Source organism: Pteronotus mesoamericanus, unplaced genomic scaffold, assembly GCF_021234165.1.
Source record: "Pteronotus mesoamericanus isolate MK-2021 breed Mesoamerican mustached bat unplaced genomic scaffold, CSHL_Meso_final scaffold_54, whole genome shotgun sequence".
Lineage (NCBI taxonomy): Eukaryota > Metazoa > Chordata > Mammalia > Chiroptera > Mormoopidae > Pteronotus > Pteronotus mesoamericanus.
Window position 1 is genome coordinate 17,770,113 of NW_026555321.1, and position 19,126 is coordinate 17,789,238.

The following is a 19,126-nucleotide window of genomic DNA, read 5'->3' on the forward strand; positions in this document are numbered from 1 at the left end:
GCAGGGAAAGGTTGAGAAGACGTCGCCAGAGGTCCACCTGTCACTTCTCTCCTGGCCTCCAATGTTCCCATCTTGTCCTTCCCTCTGCGTCTCTGTGGCTGCAATTTTGGTTACAGAAACAAGGAGGTCAGACAGGTTCATACAAATTGAAATTACTCTCATGGTTGCCGAAATAATAATAAAATGTCTTCAAATCACTACCCTTCCTACCCTGTACCCACTCACTTAAAATGCTCAGAAATGCCAGCCAGAAACCTGAGCTAGTGGTCTCAGCGGTGCTTCCTGGCTGTGGGGATTTTAGTCAGTGGGCCTCCTTGGCGGCCAGCTCAATGTGGGTGGAGAGAGCGACGGTACCCTCCTGAGTCTGGCTTTTCTGATGCATGGCCTCCTTCCCGCTCCGTGCCCCCAGGATAGCTCTACCCCGCGGGTCTGCCTGCTCCCGTATCTGCCACCTGCCACCATCTTCTGGCCTTTCCACTCAGTCCATTAACACAGCTATTGAACTCCCACCTGTGGTCATCAGCTCCTGCTTCCTGTGCACTGATGAAATTAGCCTCTTGTTAGATTTGGGAAACAGCCCAGGCTTTGGGGTTTGAAAGACTCTTGGCTTCGCCGCTTACCGGCTTGTAATTTCTGGGAGATCCACATAAGGCTTCTGGGCATAGAACTGATGGAGATCGGGAGAGTCACAGGAGATGGTGAAGGCGAAAGGCTTTTGTCAACACCACGCGCATGCCTGCGGGTGCTGTGATCCTTACAGTGGATGCCCGTGGCGTGCTGTGCATGCAGTGGTTCCCGCACTCTGCCCTGGCAAACAGCTCTCAGCCAGGCCCGGAGGGGCCTGCCGTTAGCCCCCGAGCCTGATCGAAGCCTGAAGCAGCCTTCTCCCAGATCCAGGAATCCAGACTGGCCCAAGGCCCTCTGCCCTCCCTTCCCACCGTAGTGCCCACCATCCCGCCTTCCCGGTGCAACCCTTTCGGCTCGGCTCCCCTGCCCATGACCTCAGCAGACCTTAGCCCCCACTCAGTCCAGTTACCAGGCCAAGTCTGACCCTGACTTGTTTCTTCCATCCAGCTAACTCATCAGCCTCCTCCCTCTCCCAGTCTAGCCCTTGGAGCCCCATGCCTTCACCAGACTCTGAAGCCCCCTCTTCCCTGTAGCCTGGGGGTCTCTGGGAGCACTGGGACCCGGCTGCAAGGCTCAGACTCTCTGTGGGGCCTTACCTGCAGACAGGCTGCAGACTTCCACCTCATGCCTAAGGTCCTCCTCCCTGGTCCAGGCCTCAGAACTGGCCATCTACCTCCTCCCTGCTCCCCAGATCTCTTAGCAAGGCCAGAGTGGACCTGACTGTAAGGCTGACAGCACCCAGTGGGGCCCATGCCCCCTCGGCCTCCCCTAGCTTTCTGCACCTGTCTAGCTTAGGTCAATCCATCAAACATATGTGCATCACCTGTCATATTATAGGGACTCGTCTGGACACAGAGGATCCAAATGGCATAAGGCAAAGCCCTCTGTGTCAGAGAGAAACAGCAAGACAGAGAGAAATACAGGACAGTTCTATTTTTTTAATCCTCACCTGAAGACATGGTTTTACTGATTTTAGAGAGAGAAGAGAGAGAGAGAGAAACACTGATGTGAGAGAGCTACATAGATCGGTCGCCTCCCATATGTACCCCAGCCGGGGATTGAACCCACAACCTTTTGATATACAGGGACGATGCTCCAGCCAACTGAGCCACCTGGCCAGGGCAGAGATACAAGACAGTCTTGATGCTTCCTTGGTGCTCTGCCAGTCCAGGTCTTCAGGAATTCTCAGAACACGCTCAGAAACAATGCCTTCCCCCCTCCTTTGGGACTTTCTGTCCCATGTCTGGAAATATCTTCCAGCTGGGGTCATGACAGAGTCACAGAGCAGCTGAGAAAATTTAAACAAACTTGGGGCTTCTTTCTGGAATCCCTGGTGCCTGCTCATGTGTGCTGGAGAATCAGAATATTAAAACATCAAAGTATATCATTCGGAGACGGTTTCTCTTGGCTGGTTTCCACGTGAATAGAGAGAGGATCGAGGCCAAGGAGACAGTGGGACAGAGGGGTTTACTAAAGGGTTACGCATTTGAAATCAGGTTTCTCCCAATATTTCATTACTACTAATGCTTTGGAGGCTCTTGATTCCAACAGCATTTCCTTTCCTTCCTGAACAATGTATTTCTGTCTCTGGCTTCAGGCCTGCACCCCGGGGAGGGCCAGGCGGGAAGGTGGGGGCGCTGTCAGTGCTGCAGCCTTGCCCTGGCCTCCCTTCATGCCGCTCCGCACTCTCACTTCTCGCTTTGGCCTTCCCCTTTTTCTGTTCTGTTACGCACTTGCTAAAGTTGTGTTTTTGTCTTGCCCTGTGTGTGGGGGATCCTGTGTGACCAAGTGTTGGCATATATTTTTGGACTGTGGCCACTTCCATATTCCCCATTCCCTTCTTCCAGGGAAAGGCTGTGACTGATTGTTCTTTTTAATTCGTGTTCATTGGTGCTGGACTATAACAGACTCTGGTGACTGGAGCTCCGGCCCACCTCGGAGTCTCCGGTGACCAGCTCTCTCAGCCCCTGCCCACAGGTGTCCCCTGGGATGGGAACATGCCCAGTTGGCCCAGAATTAATGCCTTAAGGGTGGCCTGCAATCCCTGAGGATAAAGGCCCTGGCTTCCCTGCCCACTTGGAGGGGCAACCTGAGGTGTGTGTTCTCTACAGCGTCTCAGGGGGACTGAGCCCCAAGGACCAAAGGGGTAACCTTCTCGTTAATGCTGTCCTTCCCTGGCTCTCCTCTCTTCCCTATTTCCCACCTCTCCCCTCTCACTCTGTTTCCTGGGATCACTTCCCAAATAAACTACCTAACAGCGTCTCCTTTTGAAGAAATCCAAATGAAACCTAGCAGTCACTAAACCATTGCTTATCCTCTTGCCTTGGTAGCTATGGCTATTATTTGAACCCTTGGCACCTGGGCTGGAAAATAACTGATTAGTTCACAACCTGTCCCCCGCCCCAGCTCCAATCCACTGCTTGATTCCCCTCCACTACAAACCTTGCTTTGCCTGACTCCATCCCTCAAGTGTGTGTGTGTGTGTGTGTGTGTGTGTGTGTGTGTGTTTCAAAGTCACAAAATAGTCTAGTGAGTGCCAGCTGTGACACCAAGACCTGATTTCTTGTGTGAAAGCTTTTACTGGTTGGAGATGTCTTCCTGGGTCATGCAAATGGACTGAGAAAGGGGATTTGGGGTGGGGATAATAACTAGCCCGAGCTGGTTCTTTAAAATCCAGGTGGCACATGTGAAGATGGGCACCTTCCTTTTCTCATTGGTTCCAGCCCATGGATAGCTGGAAATGCCCCCTCCTTCCCCGTAGCTTAACTCGTGCTGATGGCAAAGGCTCATGGCCCAGCATTGCTCCCCAGAGGTCGCTGCTGATGCTTGCTCAGATGGCGCCGGGAGAAGACTTCCTTTGTCCAGAATACGGTTCCTGTGTGAGATAATTTTAGACGTGATACGGAGGGACATATTTGGTGTTAATGTGCCTCCTCATCGCCTCCTGTTTATAGCAAGTGATGGTTGTTGCCCTTATGGTCTGGAAGCAGAGTTTCCTTTTGAAGTGCATTTATTTAAATAAAGGAAAGTGAGTCCGTTTATTTGGATAGCGCAAAAATGATGAAATACTGAAACACCAGATACGGCATCCCAGAACGTGGGTGTGGGCCAGGTGTCTCCTGCAGGGAACATGAGTGTGCTTTGTCTTTTTCGCTAATGTCAACCATTGTTTATGACCTTTACGGTATTTCTTTGAAACAGCGATGGGGATTTTCTTATTGAAACAGATATTTTTGGAAACCAAAGTGTATTCCTGACTAGCCCGTGTAAGCAGAGCTTTTTAAGCTAGGTGAACTCTGATTGTTTGACTAAACCAGTAACACAAAAATAGACCTTCAGACTTAGATTGAAATTCCAGGTATTTGCTCCTGGAGGCCAACACTGCTCACTCGTGGCTGGCAGCACATACGGCAGGCGCGGGTCAGCTGCTGGGTGGCACTGACTATTGATTTTTGAAGAACCGAGCCATAAATGAAGGAACAGAAAGTTCAATGCCCCCTGCCAGTGTCTGCCTGCCTGGCTGAGCAGCCCAACCACTCCAGGAAGGAACCCTCATTTACAGGAACATATTTATTTTTACATATCAATGATGTATTTTTGATGTTCTTGATTAAGTATTATGGGTTCAGCCCCAGGAAACACCACTGCAGTTTATAAATAGTGAGTTCAGGGGTGTACAAGGTTCCTGGAATTGCAGCAGTATTTTCGCTTTTATGTGCTTGTGTACATTTACTTTTTTTTTTTTAAGACCCGCTCTCGCCCAAGTATGTCTGCTTTTTCTTTCAAAACACCTTTGTCTGAATTTCTAGGACTGTCTACTCTGTCCTTCTCTCAAAACCTAACTGGACAAATTAATCCCAGATAACAGCAATTCATTATAGGCCAGATTGAAAACTGAAGTCCCCTCCTAGAAGTTCAGCCTTTGAGGTTCATGTCACCTTTAAGGCATGCTAACTTTCTGCTCAGAATCGGACTTTATTATTGGTCAACAGTGTACCCTCAGAGAGATATTACCCTTGATACCATTTCTTCAGGCTCCTAAGAGATGCCACTAGACCCAATGAGGGAGCTTTTTATTCCTGTTTAAACTTCTGTCTCTCACCCCCTTTACCAATCCCAACAGAAATGGAGATCTTCGCCCTTTTCAACAAACCGAAGAGCCATCAGGAGTGCCGGCAATACTATCCCGTCACCATTCCTCTGAGGGTCTCCACCAACGGCCAGACGGTGAGCAGTTTGGATGCCAACTGGCTGGAGCACATGAGCGACCACTTCCGGAAAGGAGGCGTGCTAGTCAACGCCGTCTTCCACCTCGCCATGGTCAATGGTATGGAATTCATGGCCCTTGGGTGGCCCTTAGAAATTTTGCCTTTCATTCTTATCATCTTAGCCCATCTTCGGAGCCTGCACCCTTCAGAAAGGTCTGCAACTAATAAACATGCTGCCTTGGATTTCTAATTAACACTTCTTGAGGAGTTTCCATAAAGCCCATCGCCTGTGCTCTCTAAACCTCTCTGGGGGTCAGCCAGGTATCTTCTAAAATGACAGAGAAAGAGGAGTAATTCTGTTTTGATGGTGGTGGTCTTGATCTATGTTACTTTCCAAGGCTTTGAAGAAGATTATTCCCCAGTTTTGTTAATTATCCCCTGGGATCATGCCTCTCCGCAAGTGCAAATTGTTTATAGACGCTGTTACAGTTTGAAGTAGCAGTAGCAGCACCTTGGAATTAACAGCAGGGATGTGAACTGAACAGCCTGGTTCCTGTAAGCTCCATGGGGATACATGTTGCTCCTGGGTCTCATGGCGCGCAGTACCCTCTCCCCAGTAATGGGTTATCTCTGGGGTTTGCTGCATGGAATAGTGGCCTTGTTGTCAGCTTTTCAAAGGCAAAGATAAAGTTTGCCCAAAGTGGGAAATGTGTCAAGCAAAGAAGGTATTTCAGGTTAACAGGAAGATAGGTTGAGTCACTGGGATGCATCCCAGCTGGGAGGCAGTTTGGGGACTGGGACTAACAGGCCAGCATGTGTGGATCCTGGGGGCTGCCAGTGAGCAGGATTCCTAGGTAAGTGCATGGTTACACTGGACTTGTTAATCTCAATGAAACATGGCAGGGGCATCACCAGAACCATGTCTTTGTTGTTGAGTAGTTGTCTAAGAATTAGCAAAGCCAGGGATGGAGTTTGGATTCTACGTGATTTGCAATCTTTGAAATGCCAGCAAACAGGCTTAGAAAGGACATCAGTCTTAATTCTGAATGTACCTTCTATAAATCGTCCAAAGCCTTTAGAACACTGTATAGCACAGACAGGTCTAAACTTTGGCCGCCATCCTTTGTTATTGTACTAACCAAAAATTGATGTCTGATGTTAAGGAGACAGTGTAGCGGCAGCAGGCACTGGACGGTACAGCGGGCCACCGCCGCTCGTGGGGGGGGTGCGTGACATTGAGAATACATCCTGAGCGGTGCTGTCCCGTGTGGCAGCCACACGGGGCTAATGACCAGTTGCGGTGGGGCTAGGAGGACTGAGGAGTTGAGTTTTAGAACTTAATTTTCATTAGTTTAAATTTCAGTGACGGTATGTGGCTAGTGTATTGGACAGTACAGTTCTAGAGTATCCGTTTTATTAATGTAACTAATGGAGTCCCTTCAGTTCTCTGGCAGCAAGGTTGGTAACCTCCCTGTATTCAAGGAGGGCTTCCACGGGCGCTTGCAAAGTTCCCTGAAGCTAGGCAACGTCACCGTCTGTTTTGAGATGTACCGTAAAATGCCAGAGGCATCGGCCTGGGGATAGCGGTCACGGCCCTGATGCGTCAGCCTTTGGGGAAGCCAGGGCAGAACTCTCCACTTCCTGCTTCCTGCAGGGACACCCCATCTCCCAGCTTGGCTTGTGGTAACATCAGTTCCTTTACTCTCCTTTTGGTGCCCAGCTCTCTGTGGCCGTGCACAGTTTTAAATTTCTTCTTGGGACACTGATGGTTAGTTGTGTGAACATCTTAGAGATGTACAGGGAGTCACTGAAGGTAGCAGCCACTCTGACAGCCACTGGTCATTTTCCCCCTGTAGAAGAAATGGCGAGTCAAAAGGGCAGTTTTCTCTTTGGCCTTGCTGCCCAAGCATGTCAGGAGCAAGCTGAACCTCACTTTAGGTCACCTTGAAAGTTGGCAATGGCATTTATCGTCTCTCTAGCTGTTGCGGCTTTGGCAGCCGAGGTTGAATCTCCTCCACTCCTCCTTAGCCCGTTCTCCGACCTTGAGTCCAACAACATAGATAATTTATACAGTTTTTTTCTTCAAATTTGACTCGGGGGGGTTGAAATGCTGTTATATCCTCCCTCGGCTTTAGTTGCGTTAAATCCAGCCTTCCTACCCTGAAGGCAGACAGAACATGGAATTTCTCCTGGCAAGTGCGGTCGTGAAATCCTACACAGCCTGTGACCTGTTCACAGCAGGGCTGCCCACGGCTCGGGCTCCACAGGAGATGCACGTCTGTCTGAGGGATGCCTGCAGAATTCTCAGCACAAAATTAACCTAAACCCGCTCAAAATTCAAGCACGATTTCACCCTGTGTGTTTCTGATGGGGGGAGAGAGCGTGATGTGGGAGTGATGTTTAGTGGGTTAGGGCATTTCTGCTCTGGAAAAGCCCAAGGTTTCCGTTGGCCAAGGATGAAATGTGCGTATGTTCTTTTCCCAGAATTGAAAGAAAAAAAAAAGCAAGCTAATCATAATTAGAAGAGGAACCTGTTTCTAAGAAGATAATTAGTGTCCTTACAAATAAACCTGGCAGAGTTAGAAGCACATCTTTAATCTGCTTACCATCTGGAAAAGCACTGGTCTTGACTCTTACATGGATCTTTGTACTCCAGAATATTTTCCACAGAGTCATAAAACTCATGAGAACTTTGTCCTGTAAATAAGATGATTGCTTTAGCCTGAATTATTCAGTTAAGACTCCAGCTTCTGTCTTGGAGGCTTTAATTCCAGGACCTGGAAAGATGTGAGTGGTCCTTAAGTTTGTGCTTCTGTTCAAAGTGTCCAGGGCTCCTATCCTTAGAATGACCAGGTGTCTTGGCTGGAGAGGCTGTGCCCTTGGACCCTGGCAAGCGAAGGTCCAGGTGACAGCGAAGCGTGAGGATGATCATGGCCACCTAGCAGTTTCTATGTGCTGTTGCTACTCTAAGCCATTCAAACATAGCAACCCACTTAATCCCCATGACCCAGTGAAGAGGACACTGTTGTCCCTGTGTTAGAGCTGTGGACACTAAGGCACGGGGTGATCAATTCATTGCCAAGGCTAGAAAGTGGCAGAGAAAAAGAAGGGCATGGGCAGGGAAAAGGAACATGAGGAGGAGAAAAAAGAGGTGGCTGTGTTGGTGAGAAGTCGAGGCCCCCACAGGGCTTTGGGGTGGAGGAAGGGCAGCTCCAGGGTCACCCTCAGGGAAGAAGCAGGACCTGGGTGGTCGGCCAGCAGTGTCCCGGGGTTGCTCAGACAGCAGAGCGGGCAGCCGCACAGAAACACTCCAGCCAGTGAGACGAAGGCCAGACCCTGTGCTTCTAGAGGGTGGAAGAGGCCGGGAGGGAGGCCCTCTGCTGAGCTGGCTGCTGGTGAGGGGTTGGCATGTACCGGGGATCAAGGGGTCAGGGGTCGGGACGAGGTGGAGCAGGCTGCCCACTGTCTGAAGATCTGTCCAGGGACTTGATTTCTCACCAAGTGCTTCCAGCCCAGCAGAATCCCTGCTGCCACCATTGGCCACCAAGGCTGCTGCCACTGCTGCCACCTCTCCATGCCTTGCCCTGCCCTGGCCTTGTCCTTGCTCGAAGTTTCTTTTATTCTACCCTTGCCCTGTCTTTGTCCCCTCCTTGCTCTCGGCTTGTCCCCACCTCACTCTGCCCTCACTTCACTCTCCTTACCCTTGGCCCTGGCCCTGCCCTGGCCCTCCCCCTCCCCTCCCCTGACCATGACCCTGAACCTGCCCTCACCCTCTCCTAGCGCTGAAGTCCTTCCCTCTCTGGCAGTATCATCTTTCTCCAGCCCATACTCAGATGTCTTCAGTTGTTTCAAAAATGTCCTTTACAGCAGGTTGTCCAAACCAGAATCCACTCCCGTGATGTGTACTGCAAGTGGTGACCATGTCCTCACTTGTCTGTTACTTAAAAGAGTCACTTTTTATGACCGTGCCCGTTTGAAGGAAAGCCAGCCTCTTATCCTGCTCAACGTCCTGCTTTCTGGACGTGTCTGGTTAGTGCCTCACGGTGACGTTCATCTTACCTATCCTTCTTCTTATCTTCTCCAGCCTCTGCTTCCTAGGAAGTGGAATTCAGTTGTAAGGCCTTGATAAGTTAAGCACTTGTGACTAGAACACATTCCAGACGGTGCTGTGTTCTACGTGTGTCACATCAGGAGACACTCTGTAGCTGAATGTCTCCATTCCTACCCTTATAAAAGATTGTCTTCCCGGTGACCCTCCCTGAGGCCCCAGCCACACCTAAATTCAAGCATCTTTTGGTATTTATACCACCTTTTTCAACACCTAGCATAACCTAAATGACTTTATATTTGCAAAATAGACATGTCAACAATATGTACTTATTTCCAATGAAACACATGTAGAGACACACATTTCATACAGACCTACTTTCACACCCTTGCCCAGGTCCTGCGTCCTGTTCACCTTAAGTGTCCGGGTGCCTATACACTGGGGGTCCTATGTTCAGAAGGTGATCAGTAAAGGCTTCTGGGTGATGCTCAGCTGTGCCAGTGATGATGAGCGGAGAAGCTGCTGTTGTGTGCATCACCAGGAACCTGCAGGGATGGGGGGTCAAAGAGCTAGGCGTGGAGGGCGTGGAAAGGGAGGGAGAGTAGGGTAGTTGCAGGTGCTTTAGTAGACACTCCCTTGAACGCTGCCGTCTCCAAGAACGTCTGGCCTGCCAGTTAGAGCCATGGCTTCTCCCTGTGAGGAGCCAGTTAACAGACAATGTAGGGCCAGGTTTCACTGATACCATTAAAGTGCATTTTCTCTTGTATCCATTCCACATCTTTAAGGAAGCCTTTTATTGCACTATATAGCACATGTGCAGAAAGGATGTAGGTCAGTGGATTTGGACAAGGTGTGCAATCCATGTACCCAGCACTCAGATCAAGACATGCGACATACAAGCCCCCTTGGAAACCCTCCTCCTGCGCCCTGCAGTCCCCAAGTCCTGGGGGGACCACACTCCTGACATGAGACACCATAGGTTAGTTTTGAACTTTCTTTTCCCATTTCCTTGGGATATAGTTGACATATAATAATGAATAATAGTTCGTTATGCAACATAATGATTTGATATATGTGTATATTGTGAAGTGATTACCACAATATCAGTTAACATCTATCACCAAATACAGCTACAGCTTGTTTTCTCGTCATGAGAGCTTTTAAAATCTTCTCTCTCAGCAACGTTCAAATACCTAATGTAATATAGTTAACTAGTCACCATGCTGTGTGTTACGTCCCCAGAACTTACTCATCTTATAACTGCAAGTTTGTAGATTGGATGCTTTCACCAATTTCCCCCACCTCTGCTTCAAGCAATCACCAATCTCATCCCAGTTTCGGGAAGTTTGGTTTTTTAGATTCCACACATGAGTGACATCACGCAGTATTTGTCTTTCTCTAACTTATTTTAGTTAGCATAATGACCTCAAGGTCTATCCATGTTGTCTCAAATGGCAGGATTTCCTTCTTTTTTATGCCTGAATAATATTTCATTGTATGTATCACATTTTCTTTATCCATTAATGCATCAGTGAACGCCTAGGTTGTTTCCACGTCTTGACTATTGTGAAAAATGCTTCTGTGAACATGTGGGGGCAGAATCCTTTTTGGGATAATGATTTCATTTCCTTTGGATATATATATATCCAGAAGTAGAATTGCTGGTAGTTTCATTTTTTAATTTTTTGAGAAATCGCCATACTGTTTTCCATAATGAATGTATCAGTTTACATTCCCACCAACAGTGCACAAGGATTCCTTTTTCCCCACAACCTGCCCACACTTGTTCTCTCTTGTCTTTTTTATGATGCCATTCTAACAGGTGCGAGGTGATATCTCATTGTGGTTTGGATTTGTAGATTTGAACTCAACGTGAGTGGAGCATGCTCTTCTTATGTGGCTTCTTTCACTTGTTATGTCTGTGAGATTCATCCATATTCAAACGTAATTGCAGATTATTTTTCTTATTGCTGTATACTTTCCCTTGTGTGGACATATATAACTTAATTCATTTACAAGCATATTTTTATTTTTTGCTCCATGGAGGAAGGCATGGCATCTGCACAGATTTGGCCTCAAACAGAATCCCTACGGCCACCCCACTGACCCCACTGAGACGCCACCCCGGCGGGGAGTGCTGCGTCCCGGTTACACAGCCCCTGCTCCCATGGCTTCGGGACCTAGGCTGTTCCTGACCCAGCCCCGCTCAGGTCGCAGCCCTGGCACATCATCATGGTAGCTCAGTAAATACCTGTGAGTTGTTGAAAGAGTGTAGGCTCTAGAATCAAACCATGTGAAATCTAAATTGTCCCTTACCTTCTATTTGAGTATGGATAAATGGTTTAACTTCTGTAGCCTCCATTTTCTCAGCCACGAAGAGGGAATGCCAGACTTTGGGGAGGACTAGTGAGAAACTGTGAACTGTGCCTGGCCGAGTGCCTCACATACAAAGGCAATGAACCAGGTCATTCCTTCCCCATCTAGTCAGTTCAGCGGCACTTGCAGGCTAACCCTTACTGCACCTGAAGAGGAGTACTATCTCCCCTCGATTGTTCACTGCTTCAGACTGTGAATGCAGGAATGAAGGCAGGCCAAGAGCAGCGGCAAGGGCTGGAGAAACGGGAAGGCAGCAAGCCTGCTTGCTCTTTTGATAATGTCAACAAATTAGCTGCCCTGTGATTGGGAAGCAGTGTGGCACCATGACCCGGGATTGGCTGATCAGTGTTTACATTTGCAGTGGGATTCAAGGTCGGTATGACAACACATGCAATTACAGTCACGCCACTGGCACGTGCCATTCCTGGAGCCACAGTGGTGCTGTGAGCACCATGTGGTGTCTAATGGGGACAAGGGACTTTTAGAGAGCCAGGGAAATCTGTCATGCCAGCTGCCCCAGTGGGGACAATTTAGTCCAATCTAGCTGGTTAAAAGGAGCACAGTAGCCTTTTTTTCCTAGACCACACGCATTGACCACTTGTCATGGTGTGCACACCTCTGGCCCGACTTTGGGGCAGAGTAGTACCTAGGGTGAGCCTGAAGATCAGCTGGCTAGATGGAGTGTTAATGTCCCAGAGGCTACAGGGGAAGAGGTGTTGCCTCATAGCATTTACCTCTTGGGATAATAGGGAAAATCTCTTTTTCCCACATCCTTCTTGTAAAGCACAAGCTTGGAGTGTTAAGGTGGCCTTTAGCCAGAAGCCTGGCATCAAATATTTATACAGTACCAGAGCAAATAGCTCTCTGTGCACAGTAGGGAAGCTGCTTTACTTTTATAAAAAATGCGGTGATAATGGAGTGTTTTCCATAGATGGAAGGCGATTTAACCTTTTACATCGGGAGCCTTCACTGTAAGATCTATTTATACCCAGCCCAGTGCACATTACAGCGAGGCTGAGCCAGAGGGGCAGCGAGGAGACGGGAGTGGACAAGGCCGTCAAAACAGGGGGCAGTTTAAAAGCCCAGCTGTCTGCTCTCTGTGGTTCATCAACTTTTTTTTGCTGTTCCAGATGACCAAATTTTGACAGCCATTCTGAACTGGCTTCAGAGTTAAGTAGGTGAATCAGCGCTCTGGATTTGAGAGAGTGGAGCCTGCTGGCTGAGAGGCTGGGAAGCAAACACTGGATGAGGAGGCTGGGAAATAAGGGCCTGGTGTGTTCCTATTTCATGCCCCCAAGTGTGGCCATAGCTCTCCCCGCTGATCACGCAGCCCTCCTCCCAGGCCTGCGACTCAGGAGGAAGGAGGGGCAGCCAGGCAGGGATGGGAAAGTCTGGATGGGCTGCAGTGTCGTCTTCTGCCTTCTGGACCTCAGCTCTGCAGTACAGTGTCCTGCGCGGGCGAAATACCATCGTATTGTTTGTGCCAGGTTGGGCACTTGAATACTTAAAGCATGTGGTAGGCGCATTTAAAGAGCTGAGAGGTTTTCCTTTCAGGAGATCTGTTAGAGGCTTTGGAAATTGGATAGAACACATTTTTGTAGAAGCCTCAAAGGAATTTGTACTGTGTTGATATAATCCCAAAGGAATCATTGAGTGCCTTCTGGTCCTGAGCATCCCCAGGGCAGGACTTGGGACAGCTTTGTTGGAAGGGGGTATGTTCCATAGGCCATGCCTAGTGCGGCAGCAGCTCCAGCTGGGCCAGAACTTTGAGAGTGAGCTGGACTGCTGTCCATGCTGGCCCTGCACCCCAAAATAACTTGTAATGTAGTTTAGCTGAAGAACAGCTCTGTTCTTCCTTGGTCATTTGGCAAGATGTCTCTTAGGAGAGCATTGAACAAACACTTGGGGAATACTTTTTAGCAGAGCAGGTGACAGGGACAAGCTTAGAACTTTTGCTAAGGCTGTTTGATAACAGAGTCACAGGATAGGAAACAAAAAGAACTGGAGCGTGGTATTGATTAATCTGCAGGGATCTTACTTGAAACGGAGAATTATCTTGTCAGATAGGAATAATATCAAGATAAGACTGCTGTGCTCCAGGAATTACCTTCACAGCCATGGTCTGTTGAGCTGGTCAGGTCTCTCAATCATTCTGGAATAGTCAGTTATGTCCCCAGGCTAAGCAAAGTACCCTGGTCTCATGTTTCTTAGGTTTAGGTTGCACATTGTATCAGTCAGTTATGGCTGTGATAATGCCATGTAACAAACCACTCCAGAGCTCATTGGCTTAAAATAGTAATTTCTTCTCACGCATTTGCAGGCTGGCTGGAGCACCTCCACTGAGGCAGTGATTGCAGCTGGGCCCACTCAGAGGTTGGACCTAAGCTGACCTGAGCTAAGCTTCATTCGGGCATCTCTGCTCCACCTGTCTTTCATCTTCCTGGAACCATCCGGGCAGCTGGGACATGTCCTCTCAAAGTGGTAGCAGAGGCACAGAGATCAGCTCAACCAGATGCACAGGTGCTTTTAAGCTCCTGCTTGCATCACACCTGTTAGTATCCCATTAGCCAGGCAAGTCACATGGATAAGCCCGTAGTTGGCTGGTCTTCCCAGCGGTCATCTAAGTCTTTTATTCTCATGATTCTGCTACTGTCAAGATGGGCGTGGGGAGATTGATTGATTTAATTAATTATTTGCCTGTTCATGTCCTTTGCCCATTTCTAATGGTGTTTTCTGCTCAATGTGTAAAAGCTTTTAAAATATAAAGAATGTTAAGCTTAGCCATTTATTTTTCTCGTTGCAACTAATTTACTCATTTTGGTAGACTTTTGATTTCGTTTATCAGTTCTTTTGGAAGAAGCTTAAGATTATTATGTATTTACATCTGTCAGTTTTTTCTCTGTGACTTCTGGAAAATGCTGGCTGTTCCTGAGCTCCAGTGTGAGTTGGAGGACTTTCTGAATTTGTCTTCCTTCCTCCCCTGAAAAAACAAAATTCACATTACTATGTGAATTGTCCTTTTAAATAAAAATAGTATATATTTAAACATTTTTTTGTGTATTACCATAATAAGATACTACCAGGGGGAGGATTAAACAATAGACATTTGTGTTCTCACAGTTCAGAAGGCTAGAAGTCCATGATCAAGGTGCTAGCAAATTTGTATTTTGATAAGCCCTCTCCTCCTGACTTGCAGACAGCTAGCTGCCTTCTCTCTGTGTCCTCATAGGGCCTTACCTTTGTGCCAGATTAGGCGGGGGGTGGGGGAAGGGGTCTGGTGTCTGTTTCACTTATAAGGACATCAGACTTAACAGAGCAGGGCCAACCATTATGGTCTCAATTATTTTCCTGAAGGTTCTACCTCCAAATACAGTCACTTTGGAGGTTAGAGCTTCAACATATTTGGATTGGGGGCGGGGCACAATTCATTCCATAACAGTCTGATGGAGCAGTGACTTGCAGAATAGAACCTAGAGGGATTCTCTGTCCACACCGCATTTCACAGATGAGGGAGCAAGTCCCTGAAAAGGGTCACATCACTTCTCTTGATAGAGCATGGACCCAAACGACCTGCTTCTAAATCCAGTCCTCTTTCCCTGTAATCTCTAATCTAAATAAATCTAGGGCATTAGGAGTCATTAACAAAACAAAACGAAACGGCAGAAAGCTCCTCCCTCATGTCTTCTGCAGGGGTGGGGACCCTGTTCTAATTTTCTTTATACCCTCATTGCCCAAAGCAGACTTGAATCATGCTGTCTGTGCAGTGTACATTTGTTGAATCGTACAGAACTCAGAACTTGGTACATGGACTAAAGCAATGCCCAAGGAAACATTTTCTGTGATAAATCATTTGGGAGAACTCTCCCTTCCCCCAGATTCCACCTCTTGACAGGAGCCGCCTAACGTGTTATCTGTACAGCAGCCTACATCCTGTGAACTTCCAGGAATCAACGCATCCAGAATCTGTCTGACAGGCTCAGATCTGGTGTGTTGTATCTACCCCTCCTTTAAAAAAATATCTCCCACCTAAATATAGTTTTCATCTAAAAACTGTCTCTAAATGACTGTGTTTTGCCCTGAATAAGTTCTCCCCAGTGCATCCTGACGCTGGAGCGTGAAAAGGAAGGTAAACGCGTGAAATCAAATGGTGATTGCTGACAATGAAATTTGGGCTCATAAAATCAAGGATATTATTCAGAACTGAGAGGTAAATTAGTCTCATTCATTCTGATGGGGCTAGACTCCATGGCTGTGTGTGCCTTCTTTAATTAACATGCTGAAAAGATGTTCTGATTGGGATTATTAATGAATGCAGTGAAAATTTTCGCTGCTTGTAAGGCTTCTGCCACAGACGGTTTGCAGAACATCCCCCCCACCCCGCCTTTTTCTTTTTTTTCCACAGATTCCTTACACAGCTTGACAGATGGAGTATTCATCTTTGAAGCTGTTTCCACAGAAGATAGCAAAACCATGCAGGGCTACGATGCTATTGTTGTCGAACAATGGACGGTCCTGGAAGTAAGTGTGGGATTGGCAGGGGCGCTTCTTTTGTTCGGACATTGATTGTTTTATTCACTTGCTGGATCTGCCTGTGGTGGCTGCTCAGCTGTGGCTTCCCTCTGAAAGGCAGCTTGACCTGGGTAGACCCTGCAAGGACCCCTTTCGTCCCATGCTCCCCCTTTACCACATAGGGGGATGGGCCCCACGATTCCCTTTCTGTAGGAAAAACACACAGTGCGTGTGGTTCCCTTCAGTGCAAAAAAGATTCTTCTTTCATTTATTTGCAAATCACTGCAAACTCTAAGTGACATAAATGAGGCAAACACACAGTTTGTGGCTTCTGTAACAATGAGGGCAGCATCGTTATTGGAGCTAGACCCTATGGCTGCCTCCGCCAGGTGTCCTCAGAAGAAATTTATGCACATGTCCTCACTTAATCTTCCCAGTAAGCCTATGAGGTAGGTACCACAATTGCTCCTGTTTTACAGGTGAGGAACTGAGGCACAGAGAGGTTGGGTCCCTGTCCTAAGGTTACTCATTAAAAGCTGAAGGTTGTCTTCGAGAAATGTTGACCCAGCAGGCCACCAAATTGTAGTGGGCAGAGGAATTCTTCCAGCCACATTTTTCTGGGATGTTGGAACAGCTGATTTATTTCTGAGACTCTCCAGTGTATACTTTAAAGGCACTTCTCCAACTATGGAAGCATAGATGTTTTATTAGTCTCTCCGCAGCAAATGGGATGTAAAGGGAGAAGCTGTTGAACGTAGAGGACTGATTCCTGAATGCCCTCCAGCAGGCCCCGGGAGGGCACGGGCTGCTGTCGCTCTGAGGGGCCCCTGGCAGCCCGGGCTCTGTGCCTGAAGTAAGACAGAGGTGGGTGCAGTTCTCCGTGAGGGGTGTGGGGCCACAGGACCCACCTGCGGCTTGCACATGCTCACCGAGGGAAGCACAGCCTGGAGGCGAGTCCCTCACCTGGTTGCTGGGAGGGGCGCCCCAAGGGCACGGTTACTCAGCCTCTAAGCCTGCAGCAGTGAAGTAGGGAGCAGGGCTGTTGGGGGCATGCCTGGATCTCAGCAGTGTTGGGAGATAACTGCTTGCCAGTGTGACGGCAACAGAGTACAAAGAAATACTGTACCAATCAGAAACAGGAATTCCAAAAACTCAGCGCGCAGGGCCTGTTAGCATCAGGAAAGGAGTCCTGTGTGCACACATGTATGTAGTGAGGAAAGGGAGGAACCAGGTAATGGCCTGGTTTGTGACCAGGCTCCACCTGTTACTCCCGCCTGACCTTCGTCCCAGTGGGCCCCTCACTGGAAATGGGGTGCAAAGAAGTGAGGCTCAGTCTAAAAGGCACAGTCCAACGAGGGCAGGTCATGTCCTCTCTTGGGACCCTGAACATCCTCACCTGTAAGATGGGACATTGCTGCCCATCCAACCCACCACACGAAGCCTTCAGGGGGTGGTGAAACACGAAATAATATTGAGGCCCTTGAGGACCCCGTTAAACAGCTTCAGCACTCCGTGTGCTCTTCACGCTGCTTATAACGCGCGCCTGCACCAATGCAGATGCATGTGTGGAAGCAACTGGCAGGCCGCAGGGATGTGTGTAAAATCTTTTTGTCTGCACATTAAAATGGCTATTAAGAGGAGGCATTGTGGTTTCCTCAAGATGACTTGATGGCAACAATCCAAAATCATCTAAGAAAGTGGTTCTCGAAAGGTGGTCCCAGGCCCCGCAGCATCGGCCCCACCTGGGAAGTTGTTCCAAAGGCAGATTCTTGGGCCTCACCTGGACCTCCTGAACCAGAAACCCTGGGGTGGAGGCCCAGGGGTGTGTGTTTTCACAAGCGCTATGGGGCATTCTGACGCACAGTCAATTTTAAGAACCAGAGTCTGAAAGAACAGCGCAGGTGCCTCTCTCTCCAGGTGTCTGTGGTGAAGGGAACGATGGAAAGAGCTCCTCAGAGATTTGTCTTCTTCAGCCTTTGAAACCAGCAGTGACCTGGGTGAGGAACTGGAATGAATGGATGCTGTATAAAGTGTTTGTGGGAAGGAGATATAAATAAGGATATGTGCCTTTTTAATTTGAAGAGGTCAATCTTACGGGTTCAGAAGTTAGAGCAGAAGAGATGCACATTTATTCAGAAACTTTTCTTGGATTTGCATATTGGTTTTCATTAGGTTTGTCAATTTTATTTCTGCCTCAGATGTTTCAACTTTTCCCTCTTGACCTCTTGTATGTTTGTGTGTTCATCTAGTTGGTGGTACTAGTTGTGGGTCTTGCTGTCCGTTGTCCCTTGTCACCACCCCTGCCAGCACACACGCATGCACCCCGCCCCCTCAGGAATGCTTTGGCTTTTTCCCAGGGATCTTTGCAAATGAAATAGAATGCTAAAGACCTTGGATAAGCCCAGGGGTTGTGCACATTCTTACAAAACCAATTCTGTGTGTCTCTACCCAGCTCCATATTCAGTGACAAACTCAGTCAGATTGGTACCTTGAAATTGGCCGTGGTGGAAGGATTCCACTGTGTAAATTGGCAAACGCTAGAAATTAGGCGGGGGCGGGGGGGGGGGGGGGGTTCCCCTAGGAAAGCCACTTGCAATTGTTTACCAGCGCGCCACTGGGTGGGCCTCTGTTCTATCGCATTTCAAATGATAATGTACAGGTGTGGCTGGCATCCAGCTAAGCGGAAACAGATTTTCTTAATTCTCCTGTAGCGATGACAAGTGGATTGATGGTTTCGATGTTTTTCACCAGTTTTCCCTGCTCAAGTCTTCAGTGGAAGGAGACAGCTGTCCCTTTTAGCAACATCAGCCTCTCAAGGGAAAAGGGAGAGGAGATTTCTTTGGAGCCGACTGTACCCCTGTGGGCTTCCCTTCCTCTTTGCAGCTGGTGTAGACGGCCTTCAGAAATCAGCTCAGGAATCAGCTCAGAGGTCACCTTGGCCTGGAAGCCTTTCAGACTCCTTCAGGATTGAAGACCCTTCTTCTGTGTTCCCATAATTGTCAACACATAAGCCTACTGGGCTCCTACTATACTCCTTTTTGATATCCACTTTTCTCCCTTCACTCTGAGTTTCTTGGCCTGGGGATGTTCATCTTTGTTCTCCAAGGTACCCAGTGATAACTTCCTGAATTGGTTCAGCCCAAGGGTAGATGAACATTCTCAAAATTGAGGTTGTACCAGAATCACCTGGAGAGCTTTTTAAAATGCAGGTAGATACCCAGGCTCTATTCCCAGAGTTCCCTACACTGCTGACTTTGAGAATCCAGCCCTAGAGGAACCACGTGTATATAACTGGGTTAGCAGCACAGCCCGGAAGTGTCCTGTCCCGGGCAGGTTTGCCCGCGCCTCAGCTCTTCGA

General features: G+C 48.3%; 1 protein-coding gene across 1 annotated transcript in view; it reads left to right on the forward strand.

The window, feature by feature from the left end:
* RFTN1 (raftlin, lipid raft linker 1) overlaps positions 1-19,126 on the forward strand; it is a 182,934-nt gene that overhangs the window by 130,770 nt on the left and 33,038 nt on the right. The window contains exons 6-7 of the mRNA XM_054595029.1: positions 4,751-4,954; positions 15,662-15,777. Of these exons, the coding sequence (XP_054451004.1) occupies positions 4,751-4,954; positions 15,662-15,777 (320 nt within the window). The remainder of the gene's footprint in view (positions 1-4,750; positions 4,955-15,661; positions 15,778-19,126) is intronic.